This window comes from Marmota marmota, unplaced genomic scaffold (assembly GCF_001458135.2).
Source record: "Marmota marmota marmota unplaced genomic scaffold, marMar, whole genome shotgun sequence".
Classification (NCBI taxonomy): domain Eukaryota; kingdom Metazoa; phylum Chordata; class Mammalia; order Rodentia; family Sciuridae; genus Marmota; species Marmota marmota.
This window is the reverse complement of record NW_026000206.1, coordinates 13,273,947-13,292,826: the sequence shown is the minus strand read 5'-3', so window position 1 is coordinate 13,292,826 and position 18,880 is coordinate 13,273,947. Positions and strand designations below refer to the sequence as shown.

The window sequence follows — 18,880 nt, the reverse complement described above, 5'->3', positions numbered from 1 at the left end:
TCCCTCTGATAGCCCCTGTTGCTGTGAATCTGTTCCTATTACTTACTATTTTTCTTGATCTTTTTGTACATCCTGTCTCCTCATATGTCTGGCTATTTCTGATTGGGTTTGGTAAGTCATATGGGTTTTTAATTACAGTACTTATTTGTGGCTCCGATCTGTATTCCAGCCCTCTGAGGAATGTCTGCCTTTGCCCCCTGAAAGGTGGCTAGAACAGGCCATCCACAATGCCAAAGCTCCTGGATCTTTTCAGAGGCTGAGGCAACTCAAAGTTTGCACTGAGAGCTGGTGTATTTCAGTTTACCTTTCCCTAAAAGCATATCCTTCTGAGTGTATTTCAGTTTGCCTTCCCCTAAAAGCATATCCCTCTGAGTTTCCAGACAATCCTAGATAATCGACAGAGCTCTCCACTTTAGCAAGCTCTAAACTCCGATTTTGGTCCTCCCCATGTGACTCTACCAGAATCAGCAGCATCTCCATGAGAGAAATGATCTGAACTTCAGGGTTGCCCTTTGGGCCTTCCCTCATATCTCAGATCTGGGCCCTTAGGCCTTGCTGTCTGGCTGGCTCTAGGGTCCTGAACACTCAGGCCTTGCTGCCAGTATTTGTTCCTCCAGATTTCTCAGGGAAGGGCCACTCTGAAAGATCAACTGAACATGGGACCCCAGGGTGTCTGTTGATGAGCGTCAACACTTTGCTTGAAATTCCACCTCTAGCTGTCAAGAATGCCTTCAGTGCAGCCCAGGGCTCAGCAGGGCACAGAGGAAGCTGAAGGTGCTTATGTTTATATGTGAGCTATTTCCACGCCATCCTCCCAGAGCAAGCTGTTGAGGTCAGAGGCAGTTTGTCACCCGTCATTGTGGGCCTGGATGACTGCATGTCACATGTCCTGGCATGTGAGCTGACTTCAGGGTGACAGGGATGGGCAGGGGTTTCTCCAGCTGTCTATGAAACACTGTGGCACCTGCCACCACCCTGCAGCCATCTAGGGCTCACCACCTGCTGCCTGAGTACAACCTCTGCACAATAGTGCACACCAATCAGTACAAGTGTGAACAGCAACGGTGACCACAGTGACTAGGGAAAGCTCACAGGCCAGAGGGGATTTATGCCCAAAGGGTGTTTTCACCTAAGAGTCATGTGCAGAGCAGCCCATCAGGCTTGACGGGGGACAGCAACAGACAGCATCCTCAGAGCACAGCCCAAACGGCCAAGGACCTGGGGCCATGAACTTCCCACAGAGAGAGAACAGCACACTGAGACTTCACAGTCCCTGGCTCCCAAAGGGACCACACAGCCATGTGTCGCAGGTGCCTCCTTCTCCCAGGCTGAGCCAGGCATGAGACGCAGGTAGAAGCCCAGATCCTGCACCAAGGACCTGCCGAGTGGGATTCCATCTCAGTCCCATTAGGAAGACAAGTGTGAAGGCAGGTGTGATCATCACTTCTGTGCAGATGGAAAACCTGAGCACAGGAGAGCTGCATGTTTACTCAGACACAGCTACTAAGAGGACCTGAGCCAAGTGCTACCCAGTGGTGGTCCCTGAGGGGACCCACATAAGGCATGAACCGCTCACAGTTGACTCTGGCCCCATCCAGCACATCTTAGGACTTAAGATGAGCTTGCTGGCTGATTTTATCCATTTCCCATGGAACTCTTGGGAGGCACAACAGGGGACAGAGATGGCATGTGGCCCACCACCTACAGGCTGGCACTTGTTCTGGGCACTGCTGACCATCATATGACCAAGTGCAGTCCTTGAGGCCAGTGGGCAGAGGAGTGTCCCACAGAAACCCTTTCCTGCTCCCCAGCCCAGGATCAAGGGAGAAAGTAAGAAGAAATGCTCAAATGCAGGAGGTTGTATTATGGTATGAGCTGGTCAATATAATCAATAAGTCATAGATATAGGTTATAGGTATAAGGCAAGGTAGAATAGATAATCAATAAGCAATAGACATAGATTAAAGACTATAGGAATAAGGTAAGATAACAGATAAGCGATAGTAAGACATAAGTTCATCAGGAATAACCTTAAGTAATAGTAGAAACATCAGGTTACTGTAAAACATAGGATTTAAGCCATATGATAAGTCAGTGAGTCAGTGTAGTTATAAATAAATATAAGCAAGTAGGTTAATATAGATATAGATAAGGTTAGGTTAACATAGCAACTAAGCCTTGCATAGGATAAGGATGTAGGGTTTATAGATATTAATAAAACGATAGACGAAAATGTGTGTGTAAGCCAGAAGATAACTGTAGTTTTAAGCAGGCATCAAATAAGTTACTAGTACTGAGTGTGTAAAGCAATTTCTCTGGTAGAGACTCATTAGTCACTTGCAACAATTCCCACCTTGCTGGGATTTTGGGGAATGGGGTCACTGTAGTCATTTGAGTACAAAGATGTGATAGAGAAACTCCATCTTAGTTTCTTTGTTACTGTCCCTGTGAAGAGAGAACTGCATGACCCATTTCTAGGAAATAAAAACTAAAGCTGTTTTCTTTTAAAAAATTGTCTTTCTGCACTTTGTATCCCACAAATCGTATCCTACTCAGGATGCAGAGGTGGTCGTGGTGAGCTACATCCTGGTTTTGAATGCCCCTGTGGGTCTACATGACTCTGAAGTAGATTCTCACCCTGCTGACCCTGCCCCAATTCAGGATGCAACTGTCCAGTGTCTGCTTGAACCTGGGACTGTGGTCAACTGAATTGCAAAGCTAATTTTTTGTTTGTTTGTTTCTGTTTATCGCTTGCTTGCTGACTGGGAAATTCCAGTCCTGCCTAGAGCCCACAGATCCCACTTATTAATGTGATTTCTGTGATTGGCTAGCTTACGTGACGATAAGCAAGTCTCTAAGTTGTGGTTTTGTGCTTATATTCTCCTTGGATGGACCAGGAAGCTGCTGTCCTCCCACAGAGCTTGAGTCTCTATAGTGGGTGACAGTCCCTGGCCAGGTAAATAAAGCTCTCTTTTGATTTGAAATTCAAACTGAGAGTGCTTTCTGGAGCGGCTCCCCCAACAGTTGACTATAATAAAATAAGGAAAACCCCAGCCGCCTAGCTGCTGCCCCTGCCAAGCGGGAAGCTCTACCAGAGAGGTCCTCTGTGAGCGTGGTGGAGGGATAAGGGAGCTAAAGGGACCTGCACTTCTGGGAGATCCAAGGCATGTCTGGGTACAGAGCATTTGGAGAACAAGGACATTGCCCAACAAACCTAAGGACATGCTGCACGATATCCACATGTGGAAACAGAAGCCACCGTCTCTCCAGGTGGCATGGGAAGACAAAGGAAGGAGCCATTTCGCAGCTGTGGCGTGGGGGCTGGCAGCTGAGGGAGCCATTCCTGGAACTACAGGCCCAGTAAACACTGCACTCCATAGAGTGTGCTTAGTGACCAGGAGAAAATCAATGTGGAGAGAGGTTCACACAAGGGACAGCAGGTCTCAGAAACCCATCCAGCTCCCCCCCTCCCTCTTGAATCTGACTGACTGCAGGACTGGCTGGGCAAGACACATCTGCCCAGGAACTTGAAAAGACTGGTGGCAGAAGAAATTGTTTGGAGACTGAACAGGAGACCAGGAAATGTGGGGTCTGCAGGTGTCATAGGGAACTAAGAATTGGCTCCCCCACCACACGAGTGGAACCCAGGGAGCCCTGGGGTAGAGTCCTCCAGCATGGGCCAGCAGGTACTGGGCGCTGGAGGTGCACCGATTCTCCAGACCAATTAGCATTCAGCAAAGAGCCTGGAGCCCACCTAAGCCTAAACCCTGCCTCCAGGAATTCCAGCCACAGGATCACCTCTCTCACTCTAGCATTCCAGAGGGAGGAGCATCACACTCAAGAAGACCCCACCTAAAACTGCTGAGAAGCTGAGAATATTTTGAACTCCAACGGAAAGAATGCTTTAACCTTTCATCAAGATTTTTTTAAGTTCTTTTTCACTGTTCAATTGTGACCTTAACAGTACATGGACATTTATACAGTTATTTTACGTGGGTTAGTTTTTTGTGAAGTAGGATGCTTGATTAGTATATTTTAGTTTTGTTTTGTATTCTTTTATTTTTAATTTTTTATTTAAATTTCTGCAATATATATTTTTCTCCTGCCTATCTGTTGCCCTTGATTCTCTCTTTTCTTCTGCTAACAGCCAATCTCTATTGTTTTCTCTTTCACTCTTCCTTTAATATTTTATTTCTATCTTCTCTCCTCCTCCCTCATAATCATCACATCCTATGTCACTTTTGTTCTCTCCCTGTCTACCATTTGAAAATGTAAACACTTTTGCAAACTTGCTATTCTTATTATAGACATAACTGATCACATCATTTCTGTTTATTGTGATAATTAACATTGTAGAGGTCATAGTAGGAACTATTTGGCTTAATCCTGTAAATTGCATTGGTTTTTATTATTATTTGTCTCCCCCTAAATAATACGGTACTAGAAACTTTCAAGAACACTATAAGTCCACAAGGTAGAAACTCTACTGCCTCAGATGTATACTGTTAGATGGGGGGCTACACAAACAACATGAAAAAGCAAGGGAACAAATCATCCCAAGCAAACCAAGATATTCCAGTAACAGAATCCATTGACACCACAGTGGAAGAAATGTCAGAGAAGGAGTTTAACTGATCTGCAAAGTAAAGGATTGCCGCAGTCCGGCTGCAGCAAAATAACCGGGGCATGACGAGCAACTTGTGTAGATTGATACAGCAGGAGTGGGAGCCGTTTATTGTAGGACAGGAGGGGTATATATACATTACACACAGCTTATCTTAATTAACATAAACTAGATACAGCAGTCAACCAATAAGGAATCTCCACACTTAATGGCTCACTGACGCCACCTCACAAACCACTCCCCCTGGCAAAATGCCAGGCGCCATCCCACTTGTTTACAGACCCTAACAAAGGATGATGTAAGAAAGCAAATACAGGTATCAAAATATCACTTTAATAAAGAGATTGAGATTCTGGAAAAAAATAGAAATCCTTGAAATGAAGGAAACAATAAACCAAGTTAAAAATTCTATAGAAAGCATGACCAACAGACTAGACCACTTGGAAGACAGAACCTCAAACAATGAAGACAAAATATGTAATCTTAAAAATAGAGTTGACCACAGAGAGATGTTAAGAAACCATGAATGAGGCTGAGATTGTGGCTCAGCGGTAGAGCACTCGCCTAGTGTGGGCAGGACCCAGGTTTGATCCTCAGCACCACATAAAAATAAAGGCATTGTGTTGTGTCCATCTAACAAATAAATATTTAAAAAAGAAAAGAAACCATGAATGGAACTTTCAAGAATTATGGGATAACATGAAAAGACCAAATTTGAGATTTATTGGGCTAGATGAAGATGCAGAGATACAAGCCAAAGGAATGCACAGTCTTTTCAATGAAATAATATCAGAAAATTTCCCAAATCTAAAGAATGAAATAGAAAAGCAAATACAAGAGGCTTACAGGACCCCAAACATGCAAAATTACCACAGATTCACATCAAGGCATATTATAATGAAAATGCCTATCATACAGAATAAGGTTAGAGTTTTAAAGGCTGTGAAAGAAAAGTGTTAGATTACAAATGGGGAAACCAATTCAGATCTCAGCTGATTTCTCAACCCAGACCCTCAAAGCTAGGAGGTCCTGGAATAACATATACCAAGCTCTGGAAGAAAATGGATGCCAACCTAGAATCCTATATTCAGCAAAATTAAGCTTCAGATTTGACAATAAAATAAAGACCTTCCATGATAAACAGATATTAAGAGAATTTGCTACCAGAAAGCCTTAACTTCAGAATATTCTCAACAAAATATTCCAAGAAGATGAAATGGGAAAAAAAGTGAAAGCCAGCAAAAGAAGGAACTACACTAAAGGAATAGTTGATCAAAGGGGAAACTAATTCAAATTAGTAACTAGAAATAAACCCAAATGACCAGGAACAAAAATCATACCTCAATAATAATCTTGAACATTAGTGGTCTAAATTTATCAATCCAAAGACGTTGACTGGTAGATTAAATTAAAAACCAAGACCCAACAATATGCTGTCTCCAAGAGACTCACCTCATAGACAAAGATATCCACAGACTGAAGGTGAAAGGATGGAGAAAACAGATCACTCACAGGGATCATGTAAACAAGTAGAGGTTTCTATCCTCTAAAATAGACTAAGTTATGTAAGCTATATAATTATAATTATACAATTGTATTATTAACTTAATACATTTTTAGTGTCTGTAGGGTTGTTTTGATAGCTCCCTTTCCATTTATATTTTTTCTTGATTAGATGTGTTAGATTTTTATCAATTTTTAGCTGTATTTTTTTCCATTTCACATATTTCTGCTCCTACTCTCATTTTTTTCCTTCATACTATCTAATTTGAAAATAATTTGATTGTTAATCTAGCTTATTTTTATTAATTAATTTATTCATTTTAATTAGGTGTATATGACAGCAGAATGTGTTTTGATTCATTGTACACAATTGCAGCACAACTTTTCATTTCTCTGGTTGTACATGATGTAGCATTGCACCATATGTGCAGTCATCATATACCTAGGGTAATGACATCCATCTCATTCCACCATCATTCCTGCCCCCATACCCACTCCTCTTGGCCCAAAGTCCTCTGTTTTTGCCATGCCCCCCCCATTATGGATCAGCATCCACTTAATCTACCTTCTTTCTGATACAAATTTTCTAGGTTATAAGTGTGCATCTGAGTTCTATTTCATCCCAGAGACTCTGATATTTTAAGCTTTTATTATCACTTAGTTTAAATCACTTTTTATTTACTTTTCGTGTGCTTCTTCTTTGATCTGTGAGATATTTATAAGTGCGCTATTTAATTTGGAAGTAGTTGAGATGTGGGGGTGGGGTTCTATATATCTTAAAGTGAAGATTTTAAGAAATCTTCTTAAAATTTCTAAGAAACACAGTCTGCATAATTTCAAATTTTTTAAATTTCTCAAAGCTTATTTTATGACAGAACATAGTCTATCCTTATTAATTTCCTACTTGTCATTTTGTGTTTAGTTCTTTATAAATAACAAGTAGATCAGGGTGGCTGATAATGTTGTTAGGGTTTCTATATCACTTCTCTTTCCAGCAAAGTGAGGGTGCTTGAAATCCCCAAATATGATTGTGGATTTGTCTTTCTAGTTTTATTAATTTTTACTTTATGTATTTTGAAATTTTGATATTAGGCACATACACATTTAGAATTATTATAGTTTCTTGAAGAAGTTACCCTATTATGGTTATAAAATGTTCTCCTTTATCTCTGAAAATACTTTTTCTTGAAATGTATTTTATATTAATAGCTCTACTTCAGATTTCTCATGCTTACTTTCCCCTTAGTTTGCTTTTAACCTATGGGCATATTGTATTTAAAGTGTGACATATGTATAGAGCATATAGTTATTGTTTGCTTTTTACACATGTCAAACATTTACACCTTTCATTACAACATCTAGATCACTTATATTTAAATTAGTTATTGATAGTATTTTTTTAAAAAAAGAACCCCTGACATGAAAGTCAGTGGAAAATTGGGTAAATGATAGTTTTGATGATGTTATATTTTGGAAGACGAGTTGAATAGTTCTGCTGTCCAGCTCAGAGAGAAGATGTTGGAATGCTTTTGTTGCAATTGTTCACTCTCATATGCTAAACAGCAATAGATTTATCTTATGTTTATTAACACTTTTATTTTGCAAATAAAAAATATATACATATATGCATATGTGTGTATATGTACATATGTGTGTGTGTGTGTAAATAACCATAGGCAATCTCTTAGGTATTCCATTATGGTTTTAATGTGAAATTCTCTAAGAACAAATAATGCTGGGTATTTTTTTCATACCCTTATTTGTCATTTGATAATACTCTTCAATTAAATACCTGTTTATGCTTATGTGTTTTTTTAATTTTTAATTGCATTATTTGCTGATTGTTGAGTTTTTCAGTCTTTTTATTTTGTAAACAAGTATGTGTATTGCAAAAAGAATGCAATAACTGAATGTGATGAACTTAAGCATATTTCTTGCCAATTTAGGCATGTGGCCATGTAATTGTAATTTTTGTGTGTGTGTGGTACTCAGGGACACTTGACCATTGAGCCACATCCCCAGCCCTTTTTGTATTTTATTTAGAGACAGGGTCTCACTGAGTTGCTTAGTGCCTCACTATTGCTAAGGCTGGCTTTGAACTCATGATCCTCCTATCTCAGCCTCCCAAGCCACTGGATAATTGTAATTTTTAAATTACATATTCTTATTAAAAATTATCCACCTGAAGGTCTGGGGTTGTAGCTCAGTGTAGAGTGCTTGCCTAGCACATGCAAGGCACTGGGTTCAATCCTCAGCACCACATAAAAATAAATAAATAAAATAAAGGTATTGTGTCCAACTGCAACTAAAAAAAATATTTTAAAAAATTATCCACCTGAAAAAAAATCAGTTTACACACTCAGAAAACAGCACCTGATCCCTTTAAAATACAGCTTGTGCGGGAATACAGAGATGCTGAGAATCAGATACCACACAGGGCAGTCAGGATCCAGAGCCCTTGCTCTGACTTGGCCATGTCAGGAAGGGCTGCTCCTGGGCACACACATGTGCTTTAGTGTGACAAGCTCAGGACTCCTGAGTGAGCTGCAAGGCACCTGAAGGTTTCAGGAGGCAGTGCCTCTATGCAGGAAAATTCCACAAAGACCAGGAAAGGAGGTGGCTCCCAGGCCAAGAAGCCCTGGCTGCCTCTCCCTCATGGTTACTCCCCTGGGCCTCACTTCTCCACCTCCAGCTGCTGACAGGCCACACCTCAGGAGGGCACCTTGCCCATACATAATTGCTTGTTTGTAATTAATTAACTCCACTGAGCTGAACTCCATGGAGACTCGAAGCATTATTAATTGGGAAACTCTTTGCCATCCACAGTGGTCCCCTGGACCCTACCCTGCCTAATGAGCCCAAACCACGCAACTTCCTGAACACAGGCCAGGCACCCCAGCCCAAGCTGCCCAACCTCCCCAGACTCCAGGGAAAGCAACTCAATGTCCCCTGACTCTTAGGATTCTCTCGTAAAAGTTGTCTGAAATCTTCATAAACTGTAAATTGGATTGGGTACCAAGAGGTTTATGCACGGTTCCCTAGTGCCCAAAGTGCAACTTTTTATCAGATGCAGGTCTCAGAATAAAAAAACATCTCTCACCTGGTGCTGCCAGCCCCTTGGGTGGAGCAGGCCAGGAGCAGGCAAGGCGAGGGTGCCCTGGGGATACAAGCTGCTGGTTGTGCAGAGACCCCACAGGCAGTCAGCAGCTCAGGTCTCTGCAAAAAATGTGCTGCCACCTGCTGCCAGACACACCTGAAAGACAGCAGAGGGCCCAGGCATGAAAAATCAGTCCTGGGCAGAGACCCAGGTGTGCCCAAGCCTTGCAGACATCCAGGGGCAGGGTCCCCTCAAGAGGTGTCTCTCAATAGATATCTCTCAGCAGGTCTCCCTCAGAATTTGTCCCCTCAGCAGGTGTCCCTTAGCAGGTGTCCCCTCAGCAGGTGTCCCTCAGAATTTGTCCCCTCAGCAGGTGTCCCTCAGCAGGTGTCCCCTCAGCAGGTCTCCCTCAGAATTTGTCCCCTCAGCAGGTGTCCCTCAGCAGGTGTCCCCTCAGGAGGTGTCCCCTCAGCAGGTGTCCCCTCAGCAGGTGTCCCTCAGCAGGTGTCCCCTCAGCAGGTGTCCCTCAGCAGGTGTCCCCTCAGCAGGTGTCCCTCAGCAGGTGTCCCCTCAGCAGGTGTCCCTCAGCAGGTGTCCCCTCAGCAGGTGTCCCTCAGCAGGTGTCCCCTCAGCAGGTGTCCCTCAGCAGGTGTCCCCTCAGCAGGTGTCCCTCAGCAGGTGTCCCCTCAGCAGGTGTCCCTCAGCAGGTGTCCCCTCAGTAGGTGTCCCCTCAGCAGGTGTCCCTCAGCAGGTGTCCCCTAGCAGGTGTCCCCTCAGTAGGTGTCCCTCAGCAGGTGTCCCTCAGCAGGTGTCCCTCAGCAGGTGTCCCCTCAGTAGGTGTCCCCTCAGTAGGTGTCCATCAGCAGGTGTCCCCTCAGCAGGTGTCCCTCAGCAGGTGTCCCCTCAGCAGGTGTCCCTCAGCAGGTGTCCCCTCAGCAGGTGTCCCTCAGCAGGTGTCCCCTCAGCAGGTGTCCCTCAGCAGGTGTCCCCTCAGCAGGTGTCCCTCAGCAGGTGTCCCCTCAGCAGGTGTCCCTCAGCAGGTGTCCCCTCAGCAGGTGTCCCTCAGCAGGTGTCCCCTCAGCAGGTGTCCCTCAGCAGGTGTCCCCTCAGCAGGTGTCCCTCAGCAGGTGTCCCCTCAGCAGGTGTCCCTCAGCAGGTGTCCCCTCAGCAGGTGTCCCTCAGCAGGTGTCCCCTCAGCAGGTGTCCCTCAGCAGGTGTCCCCTCAGCAGGTGTCCCTCAGTAGGTGTCCCCTCAGTAGGTGTCCCCTCAGTAGGTGTCCATCAGCAGGTGTCCATCAGCAGGTGTCCATCAGCAGGTGTCCCTCAGCTGGGTTCTCTTGGAGTCCTCCTCTCACAGCACTGGCCTGACAGGCTAAGAAGCACCCATCTTGTGTAGTGGGCCACAGTTGGGCAGTGGGTGAGGATGGTGGGGGGCCATTGCCCAGGAGCAGCCAGCTATGGCAGCTGCCCAGCCCCAGGCCTCACCACCTGGGCCCAGCCCCTCCTGTTTTCCAGCTGCTAGAGGTTGGAAACAGGCCAGCAGACCCTGAACTGAGTGTTCTCATTGTAACTGACCTGCATCCCAATGTAGAAAGCCGTAAGGCTCAACCACAAAGAGCAGCCAAGAGGCCACAAAGCGGAAGAGAAAGATCCAGGAGCGCAGATGCCTTGCGGTTTTCAGTGTGACCATGACTTTATTGTTTTCAAACCACATCCTCGGTCCTTGGCTCTCCTCATGCATAAAACTGTATTACGACGTACTGACCTTGAGTGACCTGGAAGGAAGGACGGGGGTGAAGACAAGAGGAGACTGGACGTGCGTTTATAATGTACTGAAGCGAATGGTCTGAGATCTGTGATTCCATTCTCTCCAGTGTGCTTACATTTTGAGGCTGTCTGGGGGGGCCCTCCCTGGTCTACCCATCCCCTGAGCCCCCAGCATGCAGTCACCAGGCTGGCACCTGCCTCATCCACATGGTTCAGCAGCACCCCTGTTCAAGGGGCACCTAAAGCAGTTATACTCTCCCAAATTCATCTTTCAAATCTCTACCAAAGCCAGAGTCGACAGCCCAACTCCAGCCACCGCACAATGGCCAGCACAAACCACCCCACAGCAAGGAGCAAGTTGGGCGCATGGCCGGTTCACCCTCAAAAGCACCTTTAAGCCACCAGGCCTGTAAAGAAGAGCACCCAGCAGCTACAGTGAGTTGTCTCGCTGGAAGAAAGGCCAACAATAAAAGAAAGGAGGGGAATGAAGCCAATTTTCTTCTAGGGGAGTTGACAGCTGTGAGAGGGAGCTGGAGGTTGGCTTTGCCCTTGACCTAGCACTGCACTCAGCACTGCACTCAGCACTGAGTCTGCCATCACCGAGTCACAGAGGACCAGGAAGCCATGCTGCTTAACTGGAAACTGTGGGGGCATCCCGCTCATCTTACCAGAGAAAGGTGACCCAAGTCAGCATCTGAATCACTCTGTCACAGCTTGGATCTGGAATGTCCCCCAGAGCCTCATGTGTTGAAGGCTTGGTCCCCAGTGCAGCAGTATTCAGAGAGGAGGCTTTGGGGAAGTGAGGGCTCTGATCTCACTGGCAGAATAATCCACTGAATGAGAACCAGTTGGAGGTAGCATGTCCTTAAGGGTGTGCCTTGCAGACTCTAGCTTGTCCCTGGCCCCCACCACTCTCTCTCCCAGCCACCATGAGGTGAGCAGCTGTGCTCCACCTTACCCTGTCCAACATGATACTCTGCCTCACCACAGGCCCAAGCATGGAGTAAAGCCAGGGACCAAAACAGATCTTTCAGTTCTTCTGATAAACTGTGAATGAAGGCAGACTTCACTGGATGACTGAAATGTGTACCTCATAGCAGCACATCTGAATTCTTGATTTTGTTTGTTTTAACACAGTGCATACCTAGTATTGCATAATCTAGAAAACAGCATGGAGTTCTTATTCAAACAAGTTATCATCCAATTTCTAACTTACTAATGAAGAGGAGCAAAATAATTGCCCTGTAGGGGAGATGGAGGGAGAAGTCCAACCTTCTGGAATTAAATCTCAAAGATATCTGGATCCTTTTTTAGCAAAAGTAAATGTCATGGGGGCTGGGGATGTGGCACTCACCTGGCATTCACGGGGCACTGGATTCGATCCTCAGCACCACATAAAAATAAAATAAAGATGTTGTGTCCACCAAAAACTAAAACTAAAAAATAAATATTAAAAACTCTCTCTCTCTCTCTCTCTCTTTAAAAAAAAAAAGTAAATGTCATGGTTGATAACCGCATGTTTAAAAGGCCACTTCATCATTTTCAGCCAAAACTTCTTTTTACTTCAAATAAATATTGTTAATTGTAATTCAACTTGGCTCAAATACTTTGATTATCTGCAAATAAAGTCCATCTTCAGAGAACAGAAGTTGTCCACGATTGAGAACGTGTGCATGACATACAGTGCATACACAAGTGCACACACATGCATTTCTAAATGCACCCCCATGCAAGGATCATTGTTCTGAATCAGGGGGAAATTCTAGAACTGCTAAGTAAGAGTCTAGCTTATCAGGGGCAATTCAAAGAGACCAACATTCCTTTGAATGTATAATTATTATTTCCTGAAATATACTTATCTGAAATCTTTTTAACTGGAGGTTTTCCTGTTTTGTTCCTCTTTAAACTGGTGGTTTCCAATAGACAAGAAAATGGCATAAAAATGGTTTTAACTATTTAAGAAATGGAAATAGAACTGCTAATACAATGCTCATTACATGGTTTTCAGACCCTGTTCAAATGTAAAGTCTCCCATTCCCACCTGGCATCGTACTACTTTGCTGTGCAGGAGAAACAGAGCAGCACTCTGCATTGGTGCAGGGACTCTGAAGACAGCCTGCCCCAGCTAAATCCCACCTATGCTGCATTTTAATTATGTGACTTGGGACAAGTTCCTGAGCCCATTGGTATCACATTCTTTATCTGCAAAGTGGGGTTAATGATGGTATCTCTCCTACATAGCTGTTGTGCAGCTCACATTAGTTACAATCTGCAAATATGCTTGTGAGTTGCCGGAACTTGGCAAACACGGTGTAATTGTTGGCTGTTATGACGACATATCTATAGATTGGAAAATAGCCCGATAGACCTCTTCCCCTACCACCCCCGCCACCCAATTGCTTTTTGTTTCTCTACATGAGAAAGGACACTCGAGTCCCTATTAATTACTGAATTGATAATACGAATAAATATTTGATTATGAAAACAAATAGGTCTTTTCTCCTGTGAATTGTTCCTCCCAGGATCTGAGGGCCCCGCCCTCCAGAAGTGAAGCAGGGTCTTGCACTCCAGATGACACTGGTGCTGCTTCTCGGCATCTCTGGCCTCTAGTGGTCTGCAGCAATGAAGGAGGAGGGTGCCTGCTGCGGTCTGTGGGTTCCTGCTTCTCCCACCACTGCCCCTCTCCCCCCCGGTGCAGCTGAGAGATCATCAAGCCCTTGTAACATGGGCCTTTACTGACCCCATCGAGGTAGCAAAGACAGGAGCTGATGAAATCAGGGTGCTTGTGAATTCACTTGAAAAGTAACTGCACAAAAGCACACACATGGCCTGGCACAGTGGCGCATGCCTGTCATCCCAGTGGCTCAGGCGGCTGAGACAGGCAAATCGCGAGTTCAAAGCCAGCCTCAGCAATGGCAAGGTGCTAAGCAACTCAGTGAGACCCTGTCTCTAAATAAAATACAAAATAGGTCTGGGATGTGGCTCAGTGGTCAAGTGCCTCTGAGTGCAATCCCTGGTACCACAAAAAAAAGCACAAACACTACACAGTTATCAGTAGCCACGGATGGCCTAGTGTGCAGTCCCTGGGGTCAGTGTGTTCTCTGGCCCCAGGAGAAGGAGGCCTGTGAGAACACCAACTTTGGCATGGGTGATGGTTCCTCCAGGCCCTGGGCAGATGCCTACAGGCCCCTGTGGCCTGCCCTATCCTGAGCACAGGTCACTGCAAAGAGGAGCCATCAGAACCCAAACCCCACCTAGGCTCCCACACCGGAGGACAGGGCAGAGCACAGAGGCATTAGATTGGACCTTGAAGAGGAATGGACAGGGACAGGAGATGAAGGCCAGTTAAAGGAGGCAGGTCTGTGATAAGCCCGAAAAGTGGTATTTGAGCCAAGACCCAGGGACCCCATCAGCAGGCCCTGCTTCAGCTCTGGGAAGCTCCAGCACCCCATAAGAAGCAGAGAGGGCAGTAGGGCTGGGCCTCGGACCCTCTGCACAGCAGCTCTAATCCAGCCCACTGCTAGGGCTCAGCCATCTCATGCCCCCGCCACCTGGATGACCACACAGCCAACCATGGGGCCTGGGTGGACCTGTAGCTCCAAGTGCAAACTCAGTTTTACTGGGCCCTGCTAAGTTCCAAGTAACCACCCCTCATTTTTCATCCAGGCCAACTAGAGAGAGTCTAGTTCTCAGGGGTCCTTGATAGCTGAAAGATCAGAGTGGACTTTGGGTGGAGGACAGTGCCCCTGTCAGTCATCTCAGATAAAATAAGAAAGACAAGGGGGATAACCTATACATGGTTCTGCTAAATTATGAAAATAACCCTTAGAGTAGCCCTTCCTGGGCCCACTCCTGGGGCCTAAGCTGGACACATTGTCATCTCATGTGACAAGGGATCCACCAGATGGTAATTTCACAGGGCTCACAGATGAAGCAACAGAGGTGTGCAGTGGTTACATAACTGGCCCAAGTCATTTGTTTCTAGCCCCACCCACATTGCTCCAAGAATAAGTAAGAACAGGCTGTCCTCTGAGAGGGTCTGACCAGAGCCTGAAGCCAACAGGTCTCTTGAGCTGCACAGAGCCCCAGCCTGACTCTGACCCCTCCTGTACCTCTGTTCCCACAGTTCAGGGCCTGTGGATGGTGGAGACCTGGCAGTTGTGCTCTGAGGACCCCCAGTGTGAGGCAAGCCACACAGTGATCCTAAGCAGCCCTTGCAGGCTGTGCAGGCCCCTCAGAGAGGCTTCCACAGTGTGTCCATCTGTGCTCTGGCCACTGTAGTCAGCCCCTGACAGCCCACTGCAGAGGGCTCAGGTGTGCTTTTCCAAGTGAGTACTCTGGAGACCCCAGGTAGGGGTGGTGAAGTCTGGGCGGTGGTAGAGAGTCTGTTGGTCCCAGACCATATGACCAGGTCTCAGAGGCTGACCAGCCCCTGGAGCTGAGGGCCTGGCAACTGCACTATGGAGACACCTCCTGGGGGCTTGCACCCTATTTCTCTTCCAGAATTTGCCTGGACCCTGAGCCCCAGCCTCTGGGCAAACCCTGTGATGGAAGTAGAAACTCCCCCCCCTTCCAGGGGGGCTGTACAACTTTATGGACGACAAAGGCCCAAGGACGATCCAGGCAGTGATGGACACTACTCAGCCACAGGGGTGGGGTAGTTGTCCCAGAACAGACTCCCACCCTGCAGAGCGACCAAGGGGGAGGGCAGGGGGAAGCTCGCCCCTCACTTCCCCCTCATGGTCCTACGCAGAGCCTCCTTCACATCCCTGTTCCGCAGAGTGTATATGAAGGGGTTCAGCACTGGTGTGACGATGGTGTTGAGCACCGTGACAGCCTTGGTCAGGTCCAGGGAGCTCTCCACCGAGGTCCTCACATGCAGGAAGATGGTGGAGCCGTACCAGATGAGCACCACCGAGAGATGGGATGAGCAGGTGGAGAAAGCGCGGTACCGGCCCTGCGTAGAAGGGATCCTGACGATGGTGACGATAATGTGGATGTAGGAGACCAGCGTGACGCAGCACGAGCCCAGGATGTCACAGAAGGCGATGCTGAAGGACGCCAGCTCCACCACCCGCGTGTCGGTGCAGGACAGCACGATCCAGGGCGCGATGTCGCAGAAGAAGTGGTTGATGACGCGTGAGCTGCAGAAGGAGAGGCGTGCGATGAGCGCGGCGAGTACCGCGATGGCGGAGAAGCCGCACAGTCAGGAGCCCAGCGTGAGCCACGCCGCCAGGCCAGGCGTCATGATGCCGCCGTAGCACAGCGGCAGGCAGATGGCCAGATAGCGGTCATAGGCCATCGCGGCCAGCAGGAAGTACTCGGTGCAACCCAGCGAGAAGACAAAGTACATCTGCGCCGCACAGCCTGCCACGGAGATGGCTCCAACCCGAGAGGCGAAGATGTCCAGCGTCTTGGGCACACAGGCCGTGGTGAACCAGATCTCCAGGAAGGAGAGGTTGCACAGGAAGAAGTACATGGGTGTCTGGAGGCGGTGGTGGGCCACGACCAGGGAGATGATGGCCAGATTCCCAGCCACAGTGAGCAGGTACATGACCAGGAAGAGCAAGAAGAGCCCCACACGCAGACTCTTGGGCCCCGGGAAACCCAAAAGGATGAAGGGCCCCTGCGTGGACATGTTCTGGCCTTGGCTCCAGACCATGTCGCTGTGTCGGGCAACCAGGTAGCCAGGAAGGGGGCTGAGGAACCGAGGCACTGGCCTTCCCCACCCTCTTTGGAGTCTACTCACCAGGCAGGCCCAACATCCTGGGGAGCAAGTGAAGGGACAACATAGATCACACCTGTGCCGGCAGGAAAGGCCAGAATGCCTGTGGGTGTCAGCTAGTTGCTGCTTGTCATCTTGGGGGAGGAAGGGAATGGCCTTATTCTAGAGTCCTTGTCACCCAAGAAGAACATGTCCTTATTCTAGAGTTAATTAGCCTTGAAAAAAGCAGGAACAGTCAGCTTTTCACAAATAAAATGAACTTGGTCTTGTTTTAGCATTTTCCTCCAACAAACCAGACAGGGTCCTAGTAGAACATCCTTATCATTGAGTACCATAAAGACCCCCCACAGGACAGCCTTCAGGAGTGGAGCCCCTGGATGGCCCTACTCCTCCCTACCTGGGGCTGTAACCTGAGTCTATTTGCTGGCTTAGAAGGTAGGGAGGTAGTCTTCCCAAAATATGACTTTTGAAAACTGTCACCAGTGCCCCCTCCTGGCCAGAAGTCAGTGGGCAGGAGAGGCACAGGCAGGGGCAGGTGACTAGATCTGTTTAATACATCCTATTGCCCTAAAGGATCAAGGATGGTCTATGTGGGGAGGACTGGAGCTCAAGGCACTGCCCACCGGCCACTCTGGGGCCTGCTGAACCCAGAACCATCTTCTTGCTTCCTCCCTCTCCCTGGCCACACGCAAGCACATGTCCCTGGACCAGCCCTCTACCCCAGAGCACTTACCCTCTTCCTGACTGTAAACCGGCAGAGTCCGCCACCCAGGAAGGCTCGTGGGTCTTCTGGCTGCCGCCTCGTTTGCAGATCCTCAGCATAGTCCTGCACAGCCGCCTTTCATCTGCTTCCGTCTTCAACTAACCAGCACAATGGGCCACCTCAGGCCTGATCCAGACCCCTGCCCAGGTGGAGGCCACACCCTGCTGTGTGGCCCCTGTCCCAGGAGTTTCCAGCCATAGGCAGCCAGGCAGGGACACTTCCTGCAAAAGGAAGAAGAGAGGCAAAGACCACCTGGTGTTGCCCTGAAGGAACAACCTTATCTTCCCCATGACACTGCTTCCTGAGGCCACCTCCTGAACCTGGGGAACCTGCCGGCTTACACCTGAGCTGGTGGGCTGGACAGCCCTTACCCTGTAGCCACAGTTGCCTTCTTCATCCAGATGGCAGCCACTCCTCCCTGGGTTGGGGGTCCTGACCTGGGGTCAGCACTGAAGTCCCTCAGCCCTGACTCAGAGAGCCTCTCCTTTCAAGGAACAGTTTTGCAGTTGACAAACTTCCTGGGCTGAAAGAAGAAAAGAAACCTGCAACTTCTGCTCCCCGTGGGGCCTAACCACCCTCCAGTGGCCATCCCGTGCAGCAACCTCCAGTCTCCTACTGTACCCCACAGATGAGGAGGAGGCCCTGCTCAGTCTCACGTCCAGGGAGCCGGCCACGTGTGGGTGTGCAGGTGGGGGGCCTGCCTGCATGGTGGGGGAAGCTGCACCCAGCAATGTCCCCCTGACCCAATGTCCCCCTGCCATCCATCAGCACATGTGCTGTCCAGAGACCCAGCCCTGAGCCTGCTGGCACTCACTCCCAGTCTTGATGGCAATAGCATGAGACAGGGCAGCAGTGAGGTCCCCACCCTGCAGCCAACATACCTGGCCCACCTGCTTGCCCACAGGAGCAACAGGGCAAGCCCTGTGCACTGCAGGCAGCACCTGGTGCTCGGTACTGCTGCTCCACCTGGCCTCTCCGGGCTCAGGACTGGGAGGACCTTCTTGACAGTGATGTGGCTGGCAAGAGCCTGGCCCTGGAGCTTGGCTGGCCCAAAGGGTGAACTGCCTGCCCTAGGGCTGTGCCCAACTTCTGACCCACCCCGGGGCCATCTCCTGGGGCAGTGCCCCACGCCGGGAACCACGTGCCTGGGGGAGCAGCAGGCCAGGCACTCCAGGGAGTGGCCCAGCCATGCATGCAACGCTGGGCATGTTGTTTCCCGCTGTGAATAGGCAGTGGCCCCTACACATCCTGCACCGCCCTGGCAGGGTGGGAGGAGGATGGCAAGCTGCACACCCTTCCCCACCATCGCCTCCCAGGAGAGCTGTTCCACACGGGCCTGGCTGGGCTCTTTCCTGCTGGGTCCCTCAGCTGGGCCTCTTCTCAGACAGGGGAGGGGGAGATG

General features: G+C 48.2%; 1 protein-coding gene across 1 annotated transcript; it reads right to left on the bottom strand.

Annotated features, from left to right (window-relative positions):
• Positions 1 to 15,716: 15,716 nt before the first annotated feature.
• Positions 15,717 to 16,652, bottom strand: LOC107152964 (olfactory receptor 287-like). The gene is given in 1 exon segment (XM_015498481.1): positions 15,717 to 16,652. A coding segment is annotated over 1 exon segment (936 nt).
• Positions 16,653 to 18,880: the final 2,228 nt, after the last annotated feature.